Source organism: Mya arenaria, chromosome 8, assembly GCF_026914265.1.
Source record: "Mya arenaria isolate MELC-2E11 chromosome 8, ASM2691426v1".
Taxonomy (NCBI): Eukaryota; Metazoa; Mollusca; class Bivalvia; order Myida; family Myidae; genus Mya; species Mya arenaria.
This window is the reverse complement of record NC_069129.1, coordinates 55,742,830-55,770,616: the sequence shown is the minus strand read 5'-3', so window position 1 is coordinate 55,770,616 and position 27,787 is coordinate 55,742,830. Positions and strand designations below refer to the sequence as shown.

The window sequence follows — 27,787 nt, the reverse complement described above, 5'->3', positions numbered from 1 at the left end:
TCCCATTATAAAATTACACATAGTTCTATTTATATCGCTGACTAAATAAACTATACTGATTACCTGGGAGCAATCTTACTGCCAGTGATTACTAACTATTTTCTATAAATTACTCAAGAAAAATTTGACCACTGTAACACAATCTTACCTTCGTATTCCTGACAATTTATCATGGACAGGAAGAATAAAAACGTAAAGATACTGTTTCCGTTCATATTTCCAGCTCTCCCTAAGCTCACCAAACGCTGACTGCTGTACATAAAGCGAGCAGTCGATAGCCTGGTTACCTGCCCTTACCATTTCATTATCAGGCCGTACTCACGTTGTGACTATGCCGGGTACCACGACATTACACATACTCTATTTTTAGAGTTAAAAATGCATTCGGAGTTTCTCGGCCATTTTTCGATAAACTCCGAGTGTTAAAATGGGGGTGCTAAAGCCCGGTATCTGGTATCGCCCGCTAACCGGTTTCACTTTACAGTACGGGCTTATGTTGATACCGGGTTATTATTTTATTATCAACTAAACAATATCAATACAGAAATAAAGTATGCATATTCTAACTATTTTCCAAAACAAGTTGTAGAGTTTATTATGTAAAAAAAACAACAACATTATCGTCGACATTGAATTGTAATGCCTTTTAAATTAAAAATTGTGGGTGAACAAAAACAGATAAACACATGAAAATAATAGATTTTTGAGACACATACCGGTATTCTTTGTTCGATGTTTCATGATAAGTATATTGAAATTTAGTTTGTTTTTCACGATATAGTTATTTCACATTAAATGTGAATGCATATGTGTAAGTATTTTTCAAAAAAGGAAAGTTTGGAATCACTTGTCGTTTTTTTATACAAAATATGTAATAACTCATGAGTAGAATTATGCTATATTTACTACTTATGTTTATTCCAAATAAAACGTTAACCAGATTGAGTTCAATAAATATATACCTCTTGTTTGGATACTTTAAGGTTATATTCCATAGCTCTTGCTATTGGATTTTTTTGCATTCGAGTAAATATTCGTTTGACATAAAAAAAATGTATATAATGTAACATTTAGAATTGACCAGGAAACCTAGTTTATGACTCCATGTTACCCAGTTTCAAACTAATCTAAGATCTCATCAAGGCAAACATTCTGATCAAGTTTCATGAAGATTGGTCTAGATGTTTGCAAAAAAATAGCCTCTTGAGTGTCCACAAGGTTTTTGACGATTTGATTCAGTGACCTCATTTTTGACCCCACATGTCCTACTAGTTTCAAACTTTTCCAAGATTTCATCAAGGCATTCTGATTAAGTTTCATGGAAATTAGAGCAGATGTATTGCCTCTAGAGTGTTCCCAAGATTTCTGTACGATATGACCTAGTGACCTAGTTTTTAACCCATATGACCCACTTTTAAAACGCAGTCGAAATTTAACCTAAGAGAACATTCTGACCATGTTTGAACTTAATCAGACCAATCACCACCATAAAATAGTTTCGGACAAGATTTTTGAAAGAATTGACCTTGTGACCTAATTTCGTATCATATGTGACCCAGTTTAAAACATGTTCAAGAGTTCATCAAGGAAAACATTCTGATCAAGTTTCATGAATATAAGACCATACATATTGCCTCTTATGTCATTTAAAGATTTTTATAAAATTTGACCTAGTGACCTAACTTTTGACCCCAAGTTCAAGATTTCATCAAGGTAAACATTCTGATTAAGTTTGACGAATATTTGACCATGTATTATGCCCCTAGTATGTTCCAAAGATTTTTCTAAGATTTGACCTACTGACCTAGTTTTTGACCCAATGTGACCCACTTTTTTAAGTGGTCCTTATCTCAACAAGGTTTACATCATGAACAATTTTGAACGTAACTTGACCAATCATTACCATGATATGGTTCTGGACAAGATTTTACTAAGATTTGACCTAGTGACCTAATTTTTTACCATTTTTGACCCAGTTTTATTTACACCAAGAGTTCATCAAGGAAAACATTCTGATAAAGTTTCATGAATATTTGACCATGTATAATGCCTCTAGTATGTTCAAAAGATTTTTCTAAGATTTAACCCACTGACCTAGTTTTTGACCCCATGTGATCCACTTTTTTAAGTGGTCCATGATTCTTCAAGGGGTACATCATGACCAATTTTGAACATAACTTGACCAATCATTATCATGATACGGTTCTGGACAAGATGTTTCTAAGATTTTACCTAGTGACCTCATTTTCGATCATATATGTGACCCAGTTTTATTTACGACCAAGAGTTCATCAAGGAAAACATTCTGATAAAGTTTCATGAATATTTGACCATGTTTAATGCCTCTAGTATGTTCACAAGATTTTTCTAAGATTTGACCTAGTGATCTAGTTTTTGACCCCATGTGACACACTTTTAAAAGTGGTCAAGATATGATCAAGGGGAACATTCTGACTAAGTTTAAACATTTTCTGATCAATGCCTACCAAGATATGGTACCGGACGGACGGACGGACATAATGACGGACGGACAACGCCAAAACAATATCCCCCTTCCGAAATCTTCGATTCGGCGGGGGATAATAAGACCAAGCAAGGTTAAGAACATTCTTGCAAAGTCCAGCAAACGCAGGACGACGAATTGTGTGTTGAATCTTGCAGTTTTAGTTGCGATATTGCGACAATGGTTGTATTGAGGTAAATCATCGAAAAATATTTTATTATTTTGATTGGCTTAACCATTAATGGGGCGGGGTGAGCGGGTGAGAATATTTTTTCATTGGCCAAGGAATACAGGCACCAATAATGTAAGTGGTGTAAATATTGGACTGGGGATGGGCGGAGGTGTGAATGTATTCAGTGGCCGAAAACTTGATAGGGGCTGGATGCGATGTTGTTAATTGCCTGTGTCAGTTGGCCTTACTGCATTCAAAATCACCTGAAACCATTTGACACGTACCAAATGTCATGAGTTCGTATTCTGTATGTTTCCTTAATATACAGAGTGTCATACATATCACCTGTCATTTTTGTATCAAAACTATTGGCTATGGCTTTACACCGGTTTCGCCATATACCATACAAGTTGGTGTACTGCTTTTAATATTAAGTTACCTTGAAAAGCTCGTATACATGTATCAATTGTTGCAATGTATGACATCACTATTAGGAATTTGGTATAAAAGTTGCGTATTATCAAATGTGTATTGTTTCTTTTCTCTGAAGTAGTCTATATATGTGTTCTAGGTACAATATTCCATTTGTGCGCCATTCTTTTTAACACATAGTTTTATTACTGCATTCAATGCATGTTTCAAAGCATTCTAGCCTAAACGATTAATACAGTGGACATATAACAAGAAAGTGAAACTCATCTTCAATGATATCAACGTTACGTTGGTTGTCCGGTTAGGGCAGTGGTTAGCGCACTCGCTTCACACCAAGGCGACCCGGGTTCGATTCCCGGCCTGGGCGCATGTGAGTTTGGTTAGTGGTCACCAAGCCTGACAAGTGGGTTTTCTCCGGGTACTCCGGTTTCCCCCAAAACACAAAACCAAACTCTCGCGCAACATCGTGCCAACGAGAGTGACTTAGTATAAGCTATTATAGTTTTCTATACAATCGTTATAAAATGTATAATGTTTAGTTTAGTTTAAACGTTACGTGTTAAACAAAATGCACAAAATCTAAATTCTCTGTCAACATCTAAATGTCAGCCTCTTTCGATCATCAAGTTATGCCCTGAACAACTAAAATTTGACAGTGATTTTTTCAGTAATAAAGGCAACTCCAATGTTAAACATCTTCCAGTGTCTAACATAGTCTTAAATTCCTTGTAATGCAATTATTTGGGTGAACTATTCATTTTCGAATGTATGTCTTGAAATGCACAATTCTTTAGCCTGTTCTTAAACTGTGTTAGAAATATCATTGAGTCTCCAACACCTTCTGCTAACCAAGCAAATCCAAATCCATACTTATATAACATTCGTTTTACATTTGTAGCCAAGTTAAATCTACCAGCATTGTCATGGTTTCTGGGCAAGTTATAAAACTGTTTGGAATACCGATGTTCTGGCATATCCGTAAGTCGAAGCCAATACTTAACACAACGTGTCTTATAGGTCACTGAAATTCGCAGTCGTCCACATTCACTTAAAGCAAAGACGTTTGCTACATTTTTGGTTAATCCACACACATATTTGCAAAAGTTTATATGTATTCTTTCCGTACAGTCTGACAGTTCATAACCCCATACTTTTGACGAATAGCATAAAATAGGTACAACCATCGCATCGAAGAGTTTAAATGCTTCATCTGGTCCAAAGAAACCGAAGTGTTTGCAGTAGTTAAATACATGTAAGCTATAAACTGCATTTTGAGCCTGCTTAGCCAATGTGTCTCTCTGCACCGTCCAAGACAGACATTTTAAAATGTGATTTCTGGTGTTTTCGCTGACCTGGAAATCCATATGTGATTCGACTTCTTTCACTGATTTTTTTCATGAGGTTCTTTAAATTTAAGTTGCCTACTTAGAGTACTAACGTTTTTGAGTTATCGGTTTTTATGCCTGATGTTGCACCATACTCCTGGATGGAATATATCAGTTTTTGATAAGATAATTCCATTGTTAAAAAATGACACATCGTCGGCAAAAAGTGTTTGTTTAGTATGAATGTTTTTGACTTTAATTTTTTCATTTTTAGGACAAGTAATGTTCAGTTTTTTGTTTGTTTTGTTTTTTACTAAACGTATTTTATGTCATAGTGGTTACTTGTGGATATTGATATCGGGCCGATCGATACCGGGATTTCATAAGAAAATATTATATTACCCGAAACCATGTGTGACGAAAAACCCGATATCGACATAACGCGGTATCATAAACTGAGATACCGGCTTTTCCCAATATCTATATCAGGTCCTGGGTTTTAGCAGCTGTCGAATGGGAACCCAAAATTATTATAAATACTGGATCTTTTATTTGGTGAATTCCGTAAAATAATCATGGCGAGATGATACCAAATCGCAGCGGAGGAAATAAAAAAAGTAGCATTTTGCGATTTATATTTTTTATCGGCGTGTTCTAAATCGCAGCATCAAGATTTCAAATTTCAAAACAGTTGCCAGAAAAATGACATCATCTTCGAAAAAATCTCGCAGAAAGGAAAATTGGTGTCAAGAGGAATCGGAGACTTTAAGGAAGAGTTATATCGAGTTTAGCTCGGAGTTAGGTGGCAACCTTAGTCTCACGAGTGCAGTAAAACAGAAAACATGGAAATGCATCCAAGAAAGGTATTATAATTATAATTATAATGCACCAGTCAATTGTAACCATTGCCCCTAGTCCAAATAATTGTACGTTGACGGATTTTTTTTAGATTTTTGATATGGCAAATCCTTCACGTACAAATTGTTTAGTATCAAAAGTGGGTAGTCATTCTAAAATGCCGTCCAGGCTTTTTTTTTTTAATGATGGTTAGCCTGGACGTCATTCATAATAAAATTCGTAAACATGTTCAAAATGCCGATCAGAATTTGGTCGCAAATTTATTGAAATTATTCCAATTTAGTCTATTAAAACAAAAAAAGAACATTTTACCTGTTAAAACTAATCCTTTTTACATCAATTGCACTATATATTATAAAATAATCACGTTCCGAATTGTTAAAACAACATACATTTTCAAACACCATCGAAATTCACCAAACACCATTGTTTTTGTTAACGAATGTAGCCGAGAATATCCAAATGCATTTTCTTTTCTCTGCTTAAGGTTACACATGACTATTAGTTACTTTAGTACAGCTTAGTACGAGCTGTATAGTGTCATTGGCAGTAGTTTTGTTAAGGCAACATATTGTAAACCTGTAAATTATTCAAAATAAATTAAGAATGAAGTGTTTACAAACATTTATTACTTTTGTTAGCATATTGGAACAAGGACATTTAGTTTTTGCAAAATGAATCAAATAGCAATATCATTAAGTTTGTGGAATGTTATCATGCAAAGTATGGGAAGAATTTTCATTTGCATGCATGGCATTTTTTTCAGTTCGTATCATTATTTTCTATTCTTGTAATTTACCCCTCATTTGCGCTCACTTGGATGTCTTTGAACTTTTGTATGCTTAATATTCCTTTGTTTGGTTTCTTTAAAGCCTCCAGATTCTGACACACAACAAAATAACTACTACTTGTGGCAAGAGCAATCTCAGGTACCAACTGGTGATTGTACAAGCTCTCTCCTCCCTACCTTTTTCCTACCAGTAGATGAGTAAGTTTTCTGGTGTTCCCGAGTGAACGACCATTTGTATGTATGTTGACAAAAACCTGCCATGACGGTTTGAAATTCTGCAATTATTTGGAGGTTTTTGATTGCCATCTTTTGACATAAAAACATTTCTACATTTCTTTCCCCTTTCCCACACGCACCTAGCCTCCCGTCTAAAAACGACCATACATTATAAATATTATATGTGTGCTTTTACTTTGTATGACAGAAATTAGAATACTGGGTAAAATTACCGGTTTGCCTTTATAAGCTTTGTTAAATTTTATAGCGTCTCTTTGAACCGCTGGCGCGTTCATGTCACAAACTGGGCATATGACCTTCTATAAGATGACATTTTAAATGTAAAGTCAGCGGAGATTGCACAAGTGTCCCATAACAACCCGAGGTATATTCTATAAGAGCATGAAGGCCAATTCTCACGCAGAGTCCCGGCTTTGTCATGTTTTAACCCCTTAAACACATAAGTGTTACTTTTGTTTACCAATATAGTTCTTTTAAAAACACACACAACAATTCTAACTCTAGTTCTTTTCCTGTAAGCTTGACGATAAAAGCACTCTAGTCGGAAAAAAAGCAAACAACAATGTTCTGTAATTATGTTTTTCTATCAATTCCTTTAAAAATAGTAATTTCCTGAAGATTCCCTTTAGTTGAGTTTTGTATAGGTTTTCTGATGTGAGGAATAAGGTATTTGTTAATATAAATATCATCATGAAACATATGTTCTAGCGAAACTATATATATACACATAATAAATTGATAAGTCAGCAAAATCTCTGATAATTGTAAACTTGGATTGTCGTGTTGAAGTCAAATTTTGATTAATAGGTTACACAATAAAACATTTTGATTCACTTAGTGTAACAATGCTGTTGATATACATTTTTTTTTTAATATTTAGTCTTATTTTAAATACATGTGTATAATAGTATGCATTGTCCACATTGCCCATAGAATAGTTTGTAAATACATCTTGAATCCTGTATGTGACGATAAATGTTTTTCAAATTCATTAAGTACAAAAGTGTGGTAACTGATAATGATAGTGTTAGGGGAAGGTAATCCATACTAAAAATACTACTTCAGATTGAAACCTTAAAGTATAGTTGTGTGTAACCTTTTTTCTTTTTGGCAGTAAGAAAGCTCCTGTCAACTGAAATCAGGTATTTAAATTACTTTTTTGAAGAAATAGCTTGTGAATTTGCAAAATGGATATGGTTATTGATAAGAATTTATGTATTTATTGGCAGTCTTAAGCAACAGAATACAAATGAAGACCATTTCATTTCATAGACAGTTTTTACATGTTTACGAATTTTGTTGTGAATGACGTTCCAGGCTAACCATCATTAAAAAAAAAAAAGCCTGGACGGCATTTTAGAATGACTACAAAAGTGGGTAGTTGTTCCGATCAGGATTCCGGGTTAAAGCATATAGCGTCTATAAAATATCATAAAAACAAGAAATATTACCAGATAATGTTATTTTATATTAGTTCCGTACACAAAAAAATAAATATCCAACTTATAATTATGAGTTTGACGGCTTTTTTTCATTTCATTCTGTCAAAACATAACGGTATATACATGAAGGGCACCTGCAAGGCTTTAGGGCACAGTTTTAAATCGCTCGGAACATTTCGGCCATGGCCGAGTTGTTACGATTGTATAACGAGGTCTATCTCGAAGCTTTGTCGGAGGAGGCCGAGCTATTACGATTGTATCGAGTTGTTCCCCTTCGCATAATTGTTGTCTGTGTCAGTCAGCTTTCGTTTTATTGGAAAGGTAAACAACTTGTTTTAATGCACTAAATGCTTGTTTTGTGCAAAATAACATTTCACTTACATGGTAAAATATGAATATAACTATTTATGATCAATTTCAGCCATAAAATACTTCACTTAAAACAATTTCAATATTTTTAAAACACCCCCGTTTTTTGCACATTCCCGTTTAGACGTTAGGGATTGGAAGAATCCCGTATAACACGTCTATCATTTTAGACTACCATTGCCCCCATCAGGTCCGGGGAATATCGGGAACTTTGACTTTTGGTCCAGCCAACCCCTGGAAAAATTCTTGCCCTGCGGGTACGAACTGATGGTAAAATCCCCGCCAAATGTCCCTGCACTCAAGGGACCCTAGGTAAGGCCCATTCCTAGTCCAAATAATTGTAAGTTGACGGATTGTTTATAGATTTTTGATCCCGTATAACGTGTCTATTATTTTAGACTAGGCCCATTCCCCGCTATATTTTGTGCGAAGACAAAACCAGGCACTGCGGGGCCATCTGAAAGGTAAAACCATGGTCCATTTCTCTGGCTATCCCCGGTATACCCCTGGACCTGAAGGGGCGGGGAGGGGGGATGTGGTTACAATTGACTGGTGCATAACTAGCCACAATAATGTGCGTTTAGGGAACTTTTTTTACATTTGGATATTCATTTTGTTCCTTAAACTTAAGAGTCGCTAAATAAAAAATTGTCAAAGACTCTGAAGCGGCTGTTTTTAAAGACTAGTGCATAACCTTTTCCACCTCAAAGGCCGTCAACGAGTCTTTTGTCGTTTTTTGTCGTTTTTTAACCAAGGCAGACTCGAGACAAGGATACATATAAAATGTCAGAAAAAGAGTATCCCGGAGCGCTCATTATTTGTAGCTAAGAAAGATATATACACGGCATTGTATTGTTACAAAAACCCACAAAATTTACAAAAAATATTTTTAGCCAATACCTTTCCGTTATTACACTTAAGTGTTTCATTCAACACTAATTCAGATCAACTTCTGTCAACAATGCATCACCATTTTGGAACTTTCTAGGAGGTGCTGGTTATCTTCTGCTCACTGTGATCTGTTCATTCTTGGCTAGGAAAATAACAAGTGGGATATGGAGTTGCCAAAACAAAAGCAGTCAAAGACTCTGAAGCTGCTGTTTATATGGACTACCAAATTTCAACCTGATTCAAGTACATAATAAGTAAATTAGAAATGTTTTCATAGCATTGTATACTTAACTTAATTAAGCATTTCTGCAGTTCAGAAGTGGGTGGGAAGGCTAAAACGTTTTGAATATCATGTTCTTTTTCTAGTTTTAATGATCAATCATTTTTATTTATCCTTTGCCACATGTTTTGGGGTAGTGTGTGTGGGTAAGAACCAGCTGCTTCCAGTTTGTTCATTTGGTTAGAACACTGCTAGTGATAGGTGGTTGTGGGTTCCAAACCAGGCACACGTTTTCTCCAAGGTTTACAAAAGCTTCTTAAGCCCGTTCAGTTTGAGAAGTTCTGAGAAATTGGGACCAACAGTGCCTCAGTCAGCCTTAAAGTTTAATGGGGTTCTTGTACATAGGTGAGAACCAGTTTAGCACATTTGGTTAAAGTGCCTTGCTAGTGTTCATGCATTCATGGGTTTGAGCCCCACAGCAGGCACACTTTTCCTTCTAGTTTTACAGAAGTTATAAATATAAGGAGTTGATCATTTTTTTTTGAAAGATTATTATATCAGCTGATGAATCAAAACTCATTTCCCTTTTTTTTTGAAAAAATTCTTTTGATAATATAAGGCCTTTTTTTAATAAATTGGTTAACGGATCCGCCGCCCAATTATCTCGAAAACTCTTTTAAATTTTGAAAAAAGTATTATTTTTTTTCTGCGCACATGAAATGATGTAAAACCTGTTGCCTGTTCCTTTGCACTAAAGGGATGCAGTTTTAAAAAATGTTTTCCAAATGGCGGCCTCAATGAGCTGAGACCATATTACATTTTTTTTTTCTCATTTTCAACATACCATTTGCATTTAAACGATTTTTTAGGTAATATTAAACTGACATCAACGCTGATATCTGTATCAACGGTAACAAATCACATATAAACCAGAGTTATTGATAAAATATATTGTCCTGTGTTTGTCCCAGGGGGCATTAATTGTTAAACAAATTATATGGAGACTGCTATTCAAGTAATTAAAATCTTGGGTAACTTAAATTTTGTTAAAGCTGCAGAGAAATATCTTAACTTCAAAGAATGCATTACTGAATATAAAATTATTTTTATTATTTACATTTCCTTATCTATTTAAAGAATAATTGAGTCAGTGAAATTTGCTACAGTGTGCTTTTTCTGTTGAGAAGAAGTAGTGCCCAGCAATTAGGAGACACAGGCATATTCATTGTAAGGCCGATATGTGGAAATAGTGTTGCAAATAGGAAAACTATTGCAGTCAGGATGTGCTTCAAAAAACATCAACAAAAAGTGACACTAATACTGAAAGTATGTAATAATATTGACTTTAAATGTGACATTATTTTAAGGTGGAAGTGTATAAAATGCTAATATAATGATTACACTAATTTAAATCTGAAATTGGTAGGAGAGAACATTGAACTGTGAAGCCAAACATATGTGTATGACAAAGGGAGCATTTGAACATATCAATATTCATTATAATATTGAGGCATTGCAGACGTTGTGTTGCATAGAAATCAAAACAAACTTAAGCATTTCAAATGTCATTCATATTAATCTATGAACATGTCTTTTCTGTTTATTGTTTTTTTGATCTTTTGGTTTTGGGTTTCGCCACAAACGCTATGAAAAATACATGTACTGTAAAAAAATAGTATGAGTATGAAATCCTTTTTTTTTTTTTTTTCCGCACCACCCATCCAACATTTTTTCGAAAAAATCTGTTAACCAATTAATAAAATTTTTTTTGCCTAACTATGCTTTTGTGTCTTAATGCCCCCAGACTACTGTAACTGGGTATACAATAATAAATATGTATATTATGGCACTCATACTGTCTCTCTATTCAGCTAGCTTTTATGGAGACGCGATAGAGGTCCGCTTGCAGAGCCAGAGGTCCTGGTTTCGAACCCCAACAGGTGCACATAGCAATTTGTGCAGTCTGTTAAATTTGGGGCACAACTTGGGGCCTGTGTTGCACAATAATCCTCAAGGTCATTGCAAATTTACCTTAGTCTCCAGTATTCAAGGATGTTCAAAAATGGAGGGGGAATGTGTAACGGGTATACAATATGTGCAGTCAATGCAAATGTCTGTCAGAGATCGGACATGTCCGGTATATTTCCATGAATGACAGTTTGTATGTTTGAAAAAAAAAATCTGTTTCTAGGTAGTTTTCAATAAATGTTCAGTGTTATTTTAACTACATATATTATATCATATAAATCCATGAACTTGCAAACAAACGAGTATGACTTGTTACCTGCTCACATTGATGCTAACAACCTTTCTGATATCCTCAAAACTATAAGAGCCAACTCTGACTCCTTTGAAATGATTTATGAAAGGTCAGCGTGAATAACTGTACAAATAAATGTAGAGCCATGGAAGCCGCTGATAGTTGGTACAGTCACTTGGCAAATGCTGGTGAAAATACATTAGTGATACACCATTGCAACTATAAGCCAAAGCACTTCTATCCATTTTAAGTTCTTGTAATACAGTTTAGTTTAGTGCATCTTATTTCTCATTTTCCTGATATTTTGAAGACGATTTAGAAAGAACATTTTTGATAAACAGATATAATGAAATGCTAAGTGTACATTAAAGAGAAACCAATCACTCATTTTCAATGACCTTTTTATGATTGATAAGCCATTTAAAAAAACTTTTAAAATGGAGAGTAGGAAATTCTCTAATGAAAAAACAACCTTTGTCAAAAAAAACCTTTGTCTCTCAAAGAAGGATTTGAAATGTGTGACGAAAACTTCCTGCCAAACCATGGACACAATCATGATGATAGACTGTTGCCTGAATAGGTTGGCTTACTTATTTTGGCTTTTGATTCAAAAAACAAAATTAATTGAAAATATATCTGGCGTATCTTAATGTTACCTCCAAAATGGGGTGAAAATCTTCCAAAATGAGGCAAAAGTCATCCAAAATGAGGCGAATATCACAAATGTTTGAGAACTACTGCTGTCAGAGAAGTGCTTGCCTTCTGATAAAGACATTTCTGGAAATTTGCAATAGTTTTGAAACCTGATACAATCTTTGACCTTAAATTTTTCTCAAAGTTCTAATTACAGCTGCACAAGCTGCAAAGCATACATGTATAATGGATACTAAATAGTAAACCACAAAATAGATAAAATTAATTTATATTTTCTTTATTTTGTTTTGTTTTTGTTGTTCAAATGATTTCTCCATTGAGGAAGGCTTAGTCCTAGTAAATAGCTATAACAGACTTTAATTGATAAAATACTGAGTTATTCACAGGTGAATAGGATAAATTGCTTGTAGATGTGAAGTCAGTTGTTTTATTTCAGTACCATACATGAATACCAATTACCTTTACAGAGTGAATTCCCTGGGTATGGGACCATGCAAAAGAAGCATTGAAGATTGCAAGAGGAAATTGAAGACCGACTTCAAGAGGAGACAGCGGAGAAGCCGGCAAAGGGCAGCCATTAAAAGTGGGGGACCGAAGCCCCCCAAAAAAGAATGTGATGATATGGTAAACGCAATATTCTAGAATGCTTTTTTTATGTTGTGTAAGGAATTAAGCCAGTTTGCTGCAGATAAGGGTCAGAAGGACAATTGGACACTGGTCAGGCAGTTAATAGTTTAAGCATTACGAATTTCATACAAGATGCAAGAAATTGTGCTTATTTTATTATTAGGTTTCAACTACGTAAAGTTTGTTTGAATTCATGATCATATTTCAAGTTTAAAAAAAAAATTGAAAAAAATGATAGCCTTGAGCATTTAAGTCGAAACCCTTTGGCTCAATATCCAAGGGCCCTGCCAAAATACTTTAAACCCTTGCGAATATTGAGCCAAGCGGGAATGCTTACAAAGAGTAAAACAAAATTGGGGCTAGACATAAAGTTCGAGCCATCGAGCCAAATGAGTGTGAGCCAATAGGTTTGACGGTATTTGAAGGCAGAAGAGTGCACATTTGAAGGCAGGAGAGTGCACATTCTCATGGCCATGAGGTTGCTTTCAAAAAAGACACGGTGCAGCACCCTCCCATTACCTTCGAGCTTAATCCCTAGTTATGTGAATAACATGGGTGGTTTTATAATAACTAAAAATTTGCTTTGGAATATATAATCTGTTCAACATCATTATAAGCTCTTAATATTTTCTCTCCTGGTAAGTTTCATGTTTGTTTGTTCAATGAATTACAGCATGATTTTGACTATAATCTGATATTTATGACATACAGGTAAAATGATGATTTAAGTGGTGGGGGCAAAATACAAGTATAGGGATCTAGAAGTTTTTGAGTTTTTGGTCAGAGCATTTTAACATGAAAAGTCGAGTGTTTCCTTCATATACAGATACCTTGTTGATCCCATTGAGGTCAAATGCAGTGTACAAGAACCATAACTGTGGGTGCAGTATTTTTAACCAGGTTATCACAGAGTCAATATTAGGATGACATACGTCGTTGTTTGGGAGACGAGAGGGTGTCGTCAAACTTACCTATGAAACTGAATAACTTTAGTTAAGGTTGAGGTCCATGTTCTTAAAAAAGAAAAATGGTTGAACATATCTTGACTAAACCTGGAAGAGTTTATAGATACCTTTCATTGGATTGCGTTTTGGCTCCTGGGGTGAACGTCCAGGTCACTGGTACTGAAAATAATTTCTGTCAATCACCGAAAACCTGGTTTTGACGCATTGCAGTATTTTTTGTTTTAGTTATTGTCCATTTTTTTAATGGGTATTTTTTGTCATATGGCAAAGTTGATTCTGTTTTTTATTTGGCAGGGATTATGGCAGTCTTTGACTTCTCCTGTTATACTATTCTTTTTCAACTTCCCTGCATAACTTATTTTTAGGTTTTTGAGTTATTGACTTTAACTTTTAAAAAAACATTTGTGTTTGCAGGGCTTTTTCACCAAAAATTGTGAAGAGGCCTAGCCTTTTTATTTTGGGAAAATTAAACGGGTGAAATTCTGCAAATTGGGAAATTTAAATGCATAAATGTTTCAAAATGGGAAATTCAACATATAAGGATTGAAAAAACCTTTAAAACAAGAGCTGTCACAGTATGTAACGAATGCCCCCAAATGTGACATTGACCTATGAACAAGGTCAGTACATGAAAAGTTGATCTTGCCTTTACGTGTCAAATACATATGGCAAGTTATTTTTATTTGCCTCAGAACATAAAAAATACCACCTATATTTGACAATCTACACTCCTATGTCCTTATATTCAGCATTCCATTGTGAATAAACACCTAAGTGTGACCTTGACCTTAGAGGTAGGGACACGGGTCTTGCATGTGACACGTCGTCTTGGTATGTGGATCACGTGTGGCAAGTTATTTTAAAATCTGTCCATACAAGGGAAAGTTACAGCCCGTACACGACAACCTATACTCTATGTCCTTATATGCAGCACTCCATTGTGAATAAACATTTACGTGTGACCTTGACCTTAGAGGTAGGGACACGGATCTTGCACGTGACACATGTTCTTCGTTTGTGGAACACATGTGGCAAGTCATTTTAAAATCTGTCCATACATTGGAAAGTTACAGCCTGGACACGACAACCTATACTTTATGTCCTTATATGCAGCATTCCATTGTGAATAAACACCCAAGTGTGACCTTGACCTTAGAGGTAGGGACACGGGTCTTGCACGCAACACGTCGTCTTGGAATGTGGAACACATGTGGCAAGTTATTTTAAAATCTTGTCAATACAAGGGAAAGTTACAGCCCGGACACGACAACCTATACTCTATGTACTTATATGCAGCATTCCATTGTGAATAAACCCCAAGTGGGACCTTGACCTTAGAGGTAGGGACACGGATCTTGCACGCGACACGTCATCTTGGTATGTCGGACACACATGTGGCAAGTCATTTTAAAATCTGTCCATACAAGAGAAAGTAACAGCCCGGACACAAATTATTTAGCCGGACACACGGATGGACGGACGGTGCTATTTTAATATGCCCACCATCGGGGGCATAAAAACGTGTCAAAGTATCCATATGAAACTTGGAACTCATGTTACAAAAAACAGGCTCATATCTTACATGTGAGTCTACTTCTAGCTGTTTTTTTCATTATGACCTTTTTTATATGAAATGTGTACAAACACTCCACAGGGTCAAGCTTGAAAGGTTAAAAATGTATTGAATTCCAATTGATACACATGTAGATCTCATTGCGGGACTGGGAGAGAGATTTTTTTTAGCTTCATAGAGTTGATTCTAAATCAAGGGAAATAATTGATAACAATATATGGACTAATTGGTCCTCGAATAACAGTTAAATTATACAGCATTCTTCTTATGTTAACTTTAAAGATTAAAAGAATAATTTGCTCAAACAGAATAAATTTTTATTGTAAATTTTTGAAGTCAGATCTTTCTTTTTGGGAAAAATGTTATAGTCCTTATTTCTATATACTTTAACCATAATGTGATGCCTTCTTGCCATATATGGCATTTAAGGAGAAAGCATTGCTCTAAGTGATTACAAGAAGTTGATGAAGGGGGTGTATTAATCACACCCAGTGATAGCTCTTGCATGATAAGCAGTTTACCTTAAAAGTTGAATTTTCTCTTGCAGATGATCAATTCCATTGGCGATTCAGCAACTGATGGGTTTCCTATAATTGACACCTTTGAATTCAGAACCAGCGGTCAGTATTTCAATGGAGTCATAAACCATGTGAAAAGGTTCCAGGTTATGACATGTACATGTATAAACCTAGATATTGAATGCACCAGCCCAGGTCTAATTCCAATAGGGAACACATGTCTTGTTTTAATTGTTATTTAATCAAGTGCATTGTTCTGACATGTGAAGTAAAAAATAATTACATTGCATTTTATAAACAAGGTTCATGTGAAGTTCAAGAACAAATAAATAAAGCTTATTACACCCCTTGACAATTTGAAGCGGGTAAATTGGAGTCAACCAGTAGTTAGTCAGTTGGTTGGAATGTTAAGAAATTCCTTGTCTTGAGGATCACTTAAAAACAACTGGATGAAATTTAATTAAACTTCATAAGATGATAGAGCATACTCAGAAAAAGTACTGTGTAGAAGAACCATAACTTTATTTTAGATTATCACAGAGTCATTGCCCTTTGTTACTTATAACTCCTTTCTGAAATACTGTTTAATTTGCATTTAGTATGGCGAAGTTTTCAAAAAAAGAATAAAAAATGCCAGTTAAGTGTCACTCATGTTTTTGGACCAAAGCTTATTGTTCTATTGCATCTAAAAACATTTATTTTATTATCATTTAACTCATTGATATGAAATTGCAGAAAATAATCCTATTGAAATATAAACAAAGATTTTGTTTCAGTAGGGTGCAAACCCATGCCCTTAAAGTCCAGAAGTAATCACAAAACCTTATTCATTTGTTCTTATACAACAGTCAATGGTTATTTTGACATTTTAAAGCTGAATTTTCACAGATATACTGTTTTTACAACTTTTTTATTTTTTGTCTTGGAAAGAGCAATTTTTTTGCGTATATACCTGATAAAAAAATGTTGACAAAAGATCAGATTACAGATTATTAATTTTTCGTTTGAAAATCAATGATTTATGGCTTAAACTGTAACAAACGGTTTAATTTATAAAAAATGAATAAAACATTAATTTTTGAACTTAAATATAGAAATTTTTCAGCAGACTATTATTACTGATGTCCATGCATTTTCCCAAAAAATTGGCTTGATCGAAGACAAAAAATAAAAAGGTTGTACAAATTCAATCTGTGAGAGTGCAGCTTTAAGAATGCATTGATAACATCAAGTGATAATGTCAATCAACCAATCACGTAACAATGACAGCGATCATTGCTATCAATAACGCGATTGAATTATGTGATCTTCAAAGACTATATTTGAGCAAATATCAACAGCTTCTGAATGGTTCCATTTGTCGGTATCCTAGTTTGAACACTCCTAATGACTTGCAGAACTTTTTTTCGTAATAAACTAAATACTAAGTAAATTGTTATGGTACTTTGATTAATTTTATTATTACACTAAATTTGATTTCCCATCTTCGATGACTACAATAGTGATTATGTGTGTACAGAAAATACTTATTAAATTATGCAGAATCAAGCAGCAGAGAACCCAGCTACAGTGCAGAGCCCGACCAGCCCTTCAGCCATAATATAGCGGAAACAATAAAAGTTATGACAGAGTGTGTGCTGCCATTGGCTTCCATGCAAATTGAGTCATTAATCGGAGACCAAAGGTAATATTAGCCACTATCTGGCCCTTAAAACAATTCAGTGAACAGTGTGTGTATACCACATGATAAATTACGTTGTATATGCTATGTCAGAAGGCAACATTTTGCTTAAAATAAAGACTAAAATCAAAAATAACTTTTCTTTTACTATACCATTTTAAATGAAACAAAGGGCAGTCTAAATCCACGCTTTCATTTAATTACTGGAATTTGATAAGGTGATTTGTTTCTTCGAACACTTTGACATAAAATGTTTCCAAAAAAATGTTTTCACAGTGCTCCATCAGACGACCATATTGCAAAGTTTGTCAAAGTGTTTTAAGAAACTACACTCTCAATCAAACTCAGAAAGACCGAAGGCGGGCTCTGTAAGTGGCGAAGACTGCGCTATGTTTCATTTAAAATGGTGAAGAAATAGGAAAGTTGTCTTTGTTTGAAGTCGTCATTCGAAGCAAAATATAGCCTTCCGACGTAGCATTTATGTCGCAATCTAGCAACATCTTTACACACACTGATGAAAAAAAAAGCCACACATAGTTTAGGTTAGTTTAAATGTGTTTTACGATTGTGAAACAAGTTATTGCGAAACTATATTAATCACTTAAACTTGATAGTTTAGTCTTGTATTGTGTGGGTACTGGAGTACCTGCAGCAGAAAACCCACTTCGCAGGCTTCATGACCACAATCCAAACTCACCTGTGCCCAGGCAGGGAATTGAACATGGGTTGCCAAGGTGAGAAGAGATTGCGCCAACCGAACAACCATAACAGAGTGGTCACTGGATGAGCCTCTGATTTTTCCTAAGTGCTTCTTCTAGATTTTAATGCATAACAATTATTGAACAAATAATATATCATCATCTTAGTGCAATAACTCCATAACTGCCTATTGAAATACAAGCAGATATTGAGTTCTTGCACTAAGGTGACAATATATATACACTGGGTCTACTTCATTAAACATTTGCCATTGAATTTAAAAGCAAGACCTTGAAAAGGTACATGTGAATGTTTGTACCTCCATATTTCAGTACAACACCAACTGACAACAGAGATGAGAGATTTTCTGAGATTCCATCTACAAGCAACTTGGAGAGACTTCTTCAACACCAGAATGAGCTCTTGGAGCAAATACTACACCAACAAAAAATGAAAAATGACATTCTCCTATACATAAGTGATAACTTAAACTGTGACTCTGCAAGTGTTCCACAACATCACACATTATAGCATAAACATTTATCATACTTTTAGTAGTATAACATAAATCTGTATCATATGCTTGTTATTTAGTGAATGTTTTATCTCCTTAAAATCTCTTATTCTATATTTTTGCAAAGACAAAACCACCGCATTTACCCGGCACTGTGGGGCCACTTGAAAGGTAAAACTTGGCCCATTTCCCCAGCTATCTATCCACCCTGGGGTGGGGGGAAGGGGCGTGGTTACAATTGACTTGTGCATTAAAACATCTCATTCCATGCAGATATTGTTATTTTGTTAATACTTGAATCGGAACAGTTTCTTCATTAACTATCCAATTCCATTCATCTTATTTATCATGTCACTGACAGCCTATTTGTGTTCAAGTAAAGAAATAGGCCACAATGAAAAGTACTATTATTTTAAATTGATATTTAACAAACACCTAAATTACATAAAGGAGGATCATTATCATACATGTGACAATATTGTGAATTTTCTAAAAATATTAAACTGAAAGTGTTAATTTGATATTGTTTTGAAAGATACCGGGTAATGTGTAAATTTTTGTGTTTTGTTAATGTTTTAATTGTTATTTGTACTTTTAAGAGTGTTTTGAAAAAGTGGAATTCCTCAGCTACTTCATAAGAAACATTCTCTGATGTATATGTCAGAATTATTTACATTTAACTACACTGCAAGACGATCACGTAGTGACTCCGAATAAGCAGTTGAATAAGCAGTTCAACTTGCGGATTTTACCCATAGGAATACTGATTAAATATGGATAGTATGCTTAACTGGGAATAAATGTTAACTTAGTTATATAAATAACATGTTACAACATTAGATTTAATTACTGCTATTATATTTAATTTTAATCCCCCGTCATGGAGAGGGGATAATAGGAATGCACTTTGTCTGTCGGTCTAAAACATTTTGTGACCTGGCTATATAAGACTGCTGACAAAAAATTAGACCTCAGATTTTTATATTTCTGCTTCACAATCGATGTATTATAGCTACAAGGCTTACTAACGGTTTAAGAGAAATGCATATAACATCATTTTTCGAACTTAAATATAAAAATCTGCAATCTAATATTTTGTCAGCAGTCTCATATGACTGGTTTCCATGCATTTTCGCATAAATTGGCTTGTTTCAAGACAATATTAAAAAGTTGTCAGAGCGTTCAATCTGTGAGAGTGCAGCTTTAAAGAAAAATGTAATTTAAACCAAATTGAAAATTCGCTTATTTGCACTTATTTCCCTAAATAACAACAACAAAAGTTTTCCATATTTGTGTTTTTCTTGCTTTGTTGATGTGATAATCACATTTACAACTTAAAGGCCCACAAAAGAGGTTGATGCAAAAATATATATTTTTTAAATTTAATCCATTATTGTGTTTTACTTTATTTATCAAAACAAAACATGCTTAATATATATATTTTGTTTTTTTTTTTAATTGTGGACTTTATGGCCATGTAAGTTATTTACAAGAAAAGAAAACTTAAAGGCTATTATTTTTTCTTTCTGGACTTTAATCATAAGTTTTTTATCATTGAAGATAAACAGGTTTAACATGATAATGCATTTTAGTTTAAAAAATAAATATCATTATTTTGCTTCAACTTTTATTGGCAGCCTTTATCATGCAACCTTCATACCTATTTTTGTACAAAGATATTATGATGTATAATACTAACACCTACCATGCTTTCTATTTTGTATTGATATTTAAATAATAAAATCTATAGCATGACAATGTACCCCTTGTTCGAAAGACTGCAGTTTATCTGTATTCCCTGTGCTAGCTTTTCTGGCTTACATACTGCAAAGATGTAACAATCAACAATGCAAAAAGAAACTTATTGTAACCATTAACACTACGCAGTAGTAGCAGTTTTACCCATATAACTAATAAGTAGTAGCAGTTTTATCCATATAAGTAGTAGGAGTTTTACCCATATAAGTGGGGAGGTAGACTATCTGGCTATCAGCCATCATGCAGATCTCTGATTCAATCCCAAACCACATGTGAAGCTTTTAACACGAACACTCGATAATGGCGACTTTTGGAAACAAGACTGAACATGGATAGAGCCATTAATCGTCACAATTTGAACAATATTAATTTACAAAATAACAAAACATGATAATTCCTATTATTTTCCACTTAATGCAAAAAGCCTAAAATTCATGTTAGTTATTTATTTTACAACAACTGAGAAGATTGATATTTCTTATACTAAGTCGATCTCCTTGGTACGATGTTGCGCAAATTGAAGTCTTATCTTGTGGGGGAAACTGGAATGCCAGCAGAAACCCATTTGTCCAGCTAATTGACTACTTACAGAACTCACTTGTGCCAAGGCCGCAAATGGGACCAGAATCGTGTTGAAGTAAAGGACAACCTTAAATTTAATGTCATTCCTCATTGAGATAATTTAAATTTCAATTATGATCTCAAATCCTATTTATGCGTTTCAAAGTTTGTAATAAAGTGTCCTTGGTGTCCATTTCATCATATAATAACCATGTAAATGTTCAGATTCTTTATATACTGAAAAATTAAAAACGCCAACATAGGGATTTTTTTTATTTATGAGCCAAACTGTAGGCCATTCTGGCCTTATAAAGAACCCAAGTGGAGCACATATCAAAATCAAAGGATTAACATTTAGCATGTAACACTGAAACGATACTAACACATAAATATCAGTGGCAAAATTGTTTATTTTGGCTTATATTAGGCGAAGTCTTAGGCCCCATTCACTTGTCCATTTGGCGAGTTTTCATGACGCAATTTTTATATCAAATTGTTTCCTTATATTTGTTCTCTTTTATTTTGATATTTTTTTCTGTTTTTGTCCCATAAGTCTGATGAACATATTGTCTCTTCTGATGTTAAGATGTAAATCTTTTATTGATAATTTATGAACTATGTAATATTTAGTATGAAAATGTTTGCCATTTTGTAAGGATTTCATTTATTTTCTTTAAAATATTGTACCTTTAAATTATATGCAAAAGTTCATACATTTTATTTAGTTCCTTTTCATCTGAGTTTCATAAAGGTTCTTTATTCTTAAACTGTTATTGCTTGTGTCTACATTTTGCCTATGATTTTAGCATCTTTATTATTTTATATTCTAAACAATCTTTATGTAACAGACTTAGCTACACAAGTTTGGATAGCTTAGTCTGAGTGAAACATTTCGAAGATTTTTGTTATTTGTTAACTTCTTTTTAAAACAACATGAGTGATATAAAAGCCTTAGGGTCACGTTTATTAAAAAACTTTTGTACTGTAAGATACTCCATTACATTTTCTTAAGACTTTGTGTGTTACCAAAGAAGACATTTAATTTGTGTTACAAATTTATTTATCAGGAACAGTTTAATAAGGCATTGAATTATTGTTACAAATTTATAATACTTAATATATACTTGTGCTCAAGATTGATAACACTGTATACTAGTAAATTATTTCTGCTGATGTTCCATAGAACTGTTTTCTATGATTATATTGGAGTACTATTAAATCATAAAAAAACATTAATTGCAAGTTTTTTCAAGACTTTATCCACACATTCATGTCATAAAAGGCAAACACTATAGCTGGGATGATATCCATAACGTTTTGAACTAGCAGTTTGCAGCATGCATGGATAATGCACAGGTTTTAGCATAGTATAGATATCCTCAGGGACTGCTGACCACGGGCCTGTACCTCATGAAACTTCCAACTTATGTTTGCAGCCCCATCATATCCCTGCACTGTCATGTTTGGAATACCAATACCCTTTTTGGTCAGCGTTTGAATGGACGCGTCAGTGAGAGCTCCTCCTATTGATTAGCAGCATTCAGCGAAACCAAGGAATTCTCTGACGATGCACTTACCTTTGTCACAAATACACGGTCATTTGTTCAGTTATTACACAGTTATTCAAAAACAGTGATTTTTGTTGTAGTCCTTCACAATGTCTATGACAATCATATCACCACATACCTCAATAATTTCATGTTGTATTTTCAGGGACGTATATATGTAGATTCTTCTCTTAGTAAGCGTTTTTTTTTCTATCATCTTTTTATGCCAACTAAGAGCTAGGATAATTTATTTCCACAAGTGATTGTGTCTTTATTCAATTCAATACCTGTCTGTCTTTAGTAACAACAGAATCATACCTGTCACATTATTTGCCCAAGACATCTTTCGCTTCATCATCTGCAATCTATTTCAGCAAGATGTTGTCTGCTGCAAGTAGCTAAATCTTGTTGGACCTCGATACCTTGTGCCAGGTATCTAGTAATTAGTGATGTCCTTTGAATCACTATGTTAAGGATAAAAAAATGTGCAAGCATCACAGTCAACAATGTTTTTGCTTTTGAACACTTAAACCAGGAGCTGAATCCGTCTTTAACTTGCTTGGGCAAGTCTGCTACTACAGATGATATAAAGTATGGTGATGTATTTATTTCAACCTTACTGGTTACAGTTGTTAAAACAAGACATACCTAAAAAGATATAAAGGTTGAAATAAACTGAAAAATGAGCCTCTGACTCATTTGTGATCTTTAATCAAAATCAACCACAGATGTATATGGACAGTTTACAATGTCAGAATACTTCACATTTAAGTCTGCTGCAAGTAGTTTACGTTGTTATTCCAATTAAGCAGTATAACTTGAAGACTTTACTCTTCGAAATACCGGTATTTATAATTATGCAATAAACACACTTCACTGGAAATCAATTTGAACTAAGTTAACAATTACAAGTTAAAGCTGCACTCTCACAGATTGATCAGATCACAGTTTTCATACTTACGTTCCACATTTAATATTTTATTGCTATTAAAAGAGAAAGGGTACTAATGCTTTAATAATTGAGCTGTTTTGGAAAGTAAATATTAAAACTTGAGATCTGATCGTTTGTCACATCACTTGTTTCCAAACATTTACGCAAAAATTTGCTGATTCAAAGACCTTTTTTTTTTTTAAAGTTTAAAGTTAAAATATCTGACCTGTGAGAGTGCAGCTTTAACAACATTCATTTAATTAAAAAAAGTTGTCCTACGTGTCCCTTACCCCTATCGCATTATATCAATTAAAGTTGTAAAGTTTGATCGATAGACGTTTTAAAATAATGCAGCACATGAGAAAGTATTTCCTGTTGAAATTTACCATTAGCATAAAAGTCGAATTTTCCCTGATCCAATTCTCTGAAAACCCAAGAGAAGTGGGCGTGCAAGTACATTTATTCTAGCACACAGGATTACTAAATTATGATTGCTAGTCAATCAGTTTGGCCATTTCCATTGAAAGCATCACATGGATAATTTACGATGTAGGAATTCTTTACATTTAACTATGCTGCAAATTAATCGCATAGTAATTTATATTTCGCAGTGTTACTTTTGGGTTTTTATTTTTGCGAGTCTTTAAAGATAATGCAATATGACAGGTAATCAATTTTGAATTTTGAACACAAGACACACATTTAAACAGTACAATTAAGTCTACTATTATTAACAATTTTTCAAACTTCTTCTGCTGATGTAACGGAATACATCCAAGGTTTCGATGGGTAATGACTAAGGAGTTCTGAATGGATTGCTAGTCATATTCATCCGGCACTCCTCCGCCATTTTCTATTAAACCATGAACCTTGTATCATTGGACTTATCCAGATATATCAGTAGAACTGATTGCCAGTGACACGCATCTTTATTAAGTGTATCTGCTAAGTATAAATAACTACATGTTCCACTTGCAGCAATGTTAATGTGTGAATGTTTTTGGCATTGTAAACCCTCCATATACATCCGAGGTTGTTTTCAAAGTAAATGACCAAGGAGTTCCAAATGAGGTTTTTGGAGCTTTGTATGCCGACAGAATTTAATCCTGAAGTTAAGAACTTCCCTGGTTCTTAAACGTGCACTAGTTAATATCAAAATCTCACAGACCGCCATTAAATGTCCGTCTCGAAAAACGCCATTGGGAACTTCTTGGCCAGTTCTATTGAAAACAACCTCGGATGTATATTGACTGTGTACTTAAATGTCATAAATAGGGTCTTTTTAAGACCGCTGCAAGTTGATTGTGTAGTAATTTAATTTAGCTGTTAAACTTAATAATTAAACTCTTAAGAAATCTTGATTGAAATTATCCACTTCATTGGCAATCAGTTTAAATTTAGATCAACACTACATTTAATTACTAATATAATTCAAAATTTCATGACCTACTACTACTGCTATTTAGGCATACATCCGAGGTTGTTTTCCAGAAAAATAGCTGCAGAGCTACGAATGATACTTGGCGTGATGTCAAAGTCAAGATTTTTAGATGCTCACTAAGTGTTTAAGCTATATAGACTTAAAGGTGCAACTTGTGAAATTTAGTCACCAAAAAAATACTTAACATGTAAAATCAATAGGGGTCATTTAATGGTCAGGCCAAGCATCATGTTTGATGACCATATATCCAGGCATTGTAGAGTTATCACTTGGACAAGTTTTGATGACCTTTTCGCATTAGGTTACTGTGACGTTGACCTTAGACCCAATGACATCTGAATTCAATTTGGGCCATCTACTGGTCAGTCCCAACCTACCATGTTAAATTTGACAGCCATAGGGCCATGAGTTATTACTTTCACAAGGTTTGTTCTACTGTGACTTTGACATTTGACAGGATAACACCTCAAACTGTAAGTGGTCTTCTACTGGTCAGGCCCAGCCGTCATGTCTAGGTTGATGACCATAGGTCCAGGCATTGCCGAGGTACCACTCGTCAAGCTTTAACAACCTTTTCACTTAAAAAAACAACTGACCTTTGGCCCAATGGCGCATAAAATAAAAAGGGGCTTTACTGGCCAGGTCAAACCATGTCAAGTTTGATGACAATAGGTCCAGGAATTGTTCAGTTATAACACAAAATTTAGTTTACCAATGGACAGACAGACAAGGGCAAAGTAATATACCCCCTATTCTTCAAAGAGGGGCATAAATAAGTTTTTGGTGCATAAACGGGATCATTTATTTCTGGTCCCAAAACATGAGCGAGTCCCTTGAGGTAAAGGCAAGATGTCGCAGACTAAAATGTGCTCATAAGGTATGCTAGGTAAATCCAGCAAAGTGAACAGCTCTTATTTCTGTTTACCATCCACAGGAACAGACATCATAGTTTGTTTTGTTTCTCATTATTTCATTATCATCTTCGGTAAAATACATTAAGAATAAAAGTCACTACTATGATGCCTCAAAACTACTCCATGATACCAATTAAATCACAGAGTTATAAACCTTTGATTCGAGCACAATCAACAATTACTTCTCTTCTCATTGAAACTGAAACCCATGTGACCAGTTGACATTAACTCTGAACACAACATTCCGGAAAAACAACATCTAAATAAAGTAACACAAACACAACATCATTGTTAAAAATGTATTGATAATAAAATTATAAACATTGTCAAGGTACAATATATAAAAGACACAGATGCTCAACAGATAAGCAACAAGAGATGTTTGTCAAACATTATGCCCCCTGAGCGCCAAGTTGCCAGAAATATTTGGACAATTGAATGAAATATGCATGGACTGAAATGACAGCTGATTTGTCATTGGATGCATATGAGGCAGGTCATCTACTTATGATAACTTAAGAAGGCAAATAAATGCCCAACTAAAATAGTAACATAAAAGAAAATCATTTCTATACAAACATTTATACATCAATCCCAATCATCTGTGCATGCATTAAAAAAATATGGACAATCAGAAAACCTTTTTTCAGCTTACAGTCACACTGACCTTGACCTTTGACCCACTGACCTCAAAATCAATAGGGTTCATCTGCTGGTCATGACCAATAAGCCTACCTAGTATGAGGTCCCTGGGTCAAAGCGTTCTCAAGTTATTGATCGGAAACCGTTTTTTCATGTTAAGGTCACACTGACCTTGACCTTTGACCCACTGACCTCAAAATCAATAGGGTTCATCTGCTGGTCATGACCAATACACCTACCAAGTATGAGGTCCCTGGGTCAAAGCGTTCTCAAGTTATTGATCGGAAACCGTTTTTCATGTAAAGGTCACACTGACCTTGACCTTTGACCCACTGACCTCAACATCAATAGGGTTCATCTGCTGGTCATGACCAATAAGCCTACCTAGTATGAGGTCCCTGGGTCAAAGCGTTCTCAAGTTATTGATCGGAAACCGTTTTTCATGTTAAGGTCACACTGACCTTGACCTTTGACCCACTGACCTCAAAATCAATAGGGTTCATCTGCTGGTCATGACCAATACACCTACCAAGTATGAGGTCCCTGGGTCAAAGCGTTCTCAAGTTATTGATCGGAAACCGTTTTTCATGTAAAGGTCACACTGACCTTGACCTTTGACCCACTGACCTCAAAATCAATAGGGTTCATCTGCTGGTGATGACCAATACACATACCAAGTATGAGGTCCCTCGGTCAAAGCGTTCTCAAGTTATTGATCGGAAACCATTTGGTATTCCTACCGACCGACCGACCGACCGACAGACAGACAGACCGACCGACCGACCGACATGTGCAAAACAATATACCCCACTTTTTTCAAAAGGGGGCATAATAAATTTATAAACTTAACAAGTACATTATTACTGACGCATATACCATGCAATTAATTTTCAGAAAGTAAAATAGGTAATATCAAAAACTCAAGCACTTTTGAAACCAAGAATTACACGAGAAAAATACATATAAAAACAGAACAAACATACTACACATAACTTCATAAATCAAACATGTACACAATTTGATTAATTTACCAAAGAAATATTAACATAATTATTCATCGGAAAAATCTTACTTGGTAATAACATAACAACACACACAATTTGCATAATCATAAGTACAAATTGTAGTGATGGAGACCTTAAAGCTGTACTCTCACAGATTTACCATTTTGACAACTTTTTTATTTTTTGTCTTTGAATGAGCCAATTTTTGCCTATATCTGCAAACTAGTGATATAAGATTGCTGACAATAGATCAGATCAC

General features: G+C 34.5%; 2 protein-coding genes across 4 annotated transcripts in view; one reads left to right on the top strand and one right to left on the bottom strand.

Annotated features, from left to right (window-relative positions):
• LOC128242703 (uncharacterized) overlaps nt 1–278 on the bottom strand; it is a 33,275-nt gene extending 32,997 nt beyond the window's left edge. For all 3 annotated transcript variants that reach the window (XM_052959956.1, XM_052959958.1, XM_052959957.1), the window contains exon 1: nt 149–278. In XM_052959956.1, coding sequence (XP_052815916.1) covers nt 149–260 — 112 coding nt within the window. In that variant the 5' untranslated portion in view covers nt 261–278. The remainder of the gene's footprint in view (nt 1–148) is intronic.
• Nucleotides 279–4,941: 4,663 nt separating this feature from the next.
• On the top strand, nt 4,942–22,281 carry LOC128244848 (myb/SANT-like DNA-binding domain-containing protein 4). The gene is made up of 5 exons (XM_052962951.1): nt 4,942–5,295; nt 12,621–12,777; nt 15,866–15,938; nt 17,379–17,520; nt 18,549–22,281. The coding sequence occupies exons 1-5, from the start codon at nt 5,135–5,137 to the stop codon at nt 18,745–18,747; spliced, it is 732 nt and encodes a 243-aa protein (XP_052818911.1). The 5' UTR covers nt 4,942–5,134; the 3' UTR covers nt 18,748–22,281.
• The last annotated feature ends 5,506 nt before the right edge of the window (nt 22,282–27,787 follow it).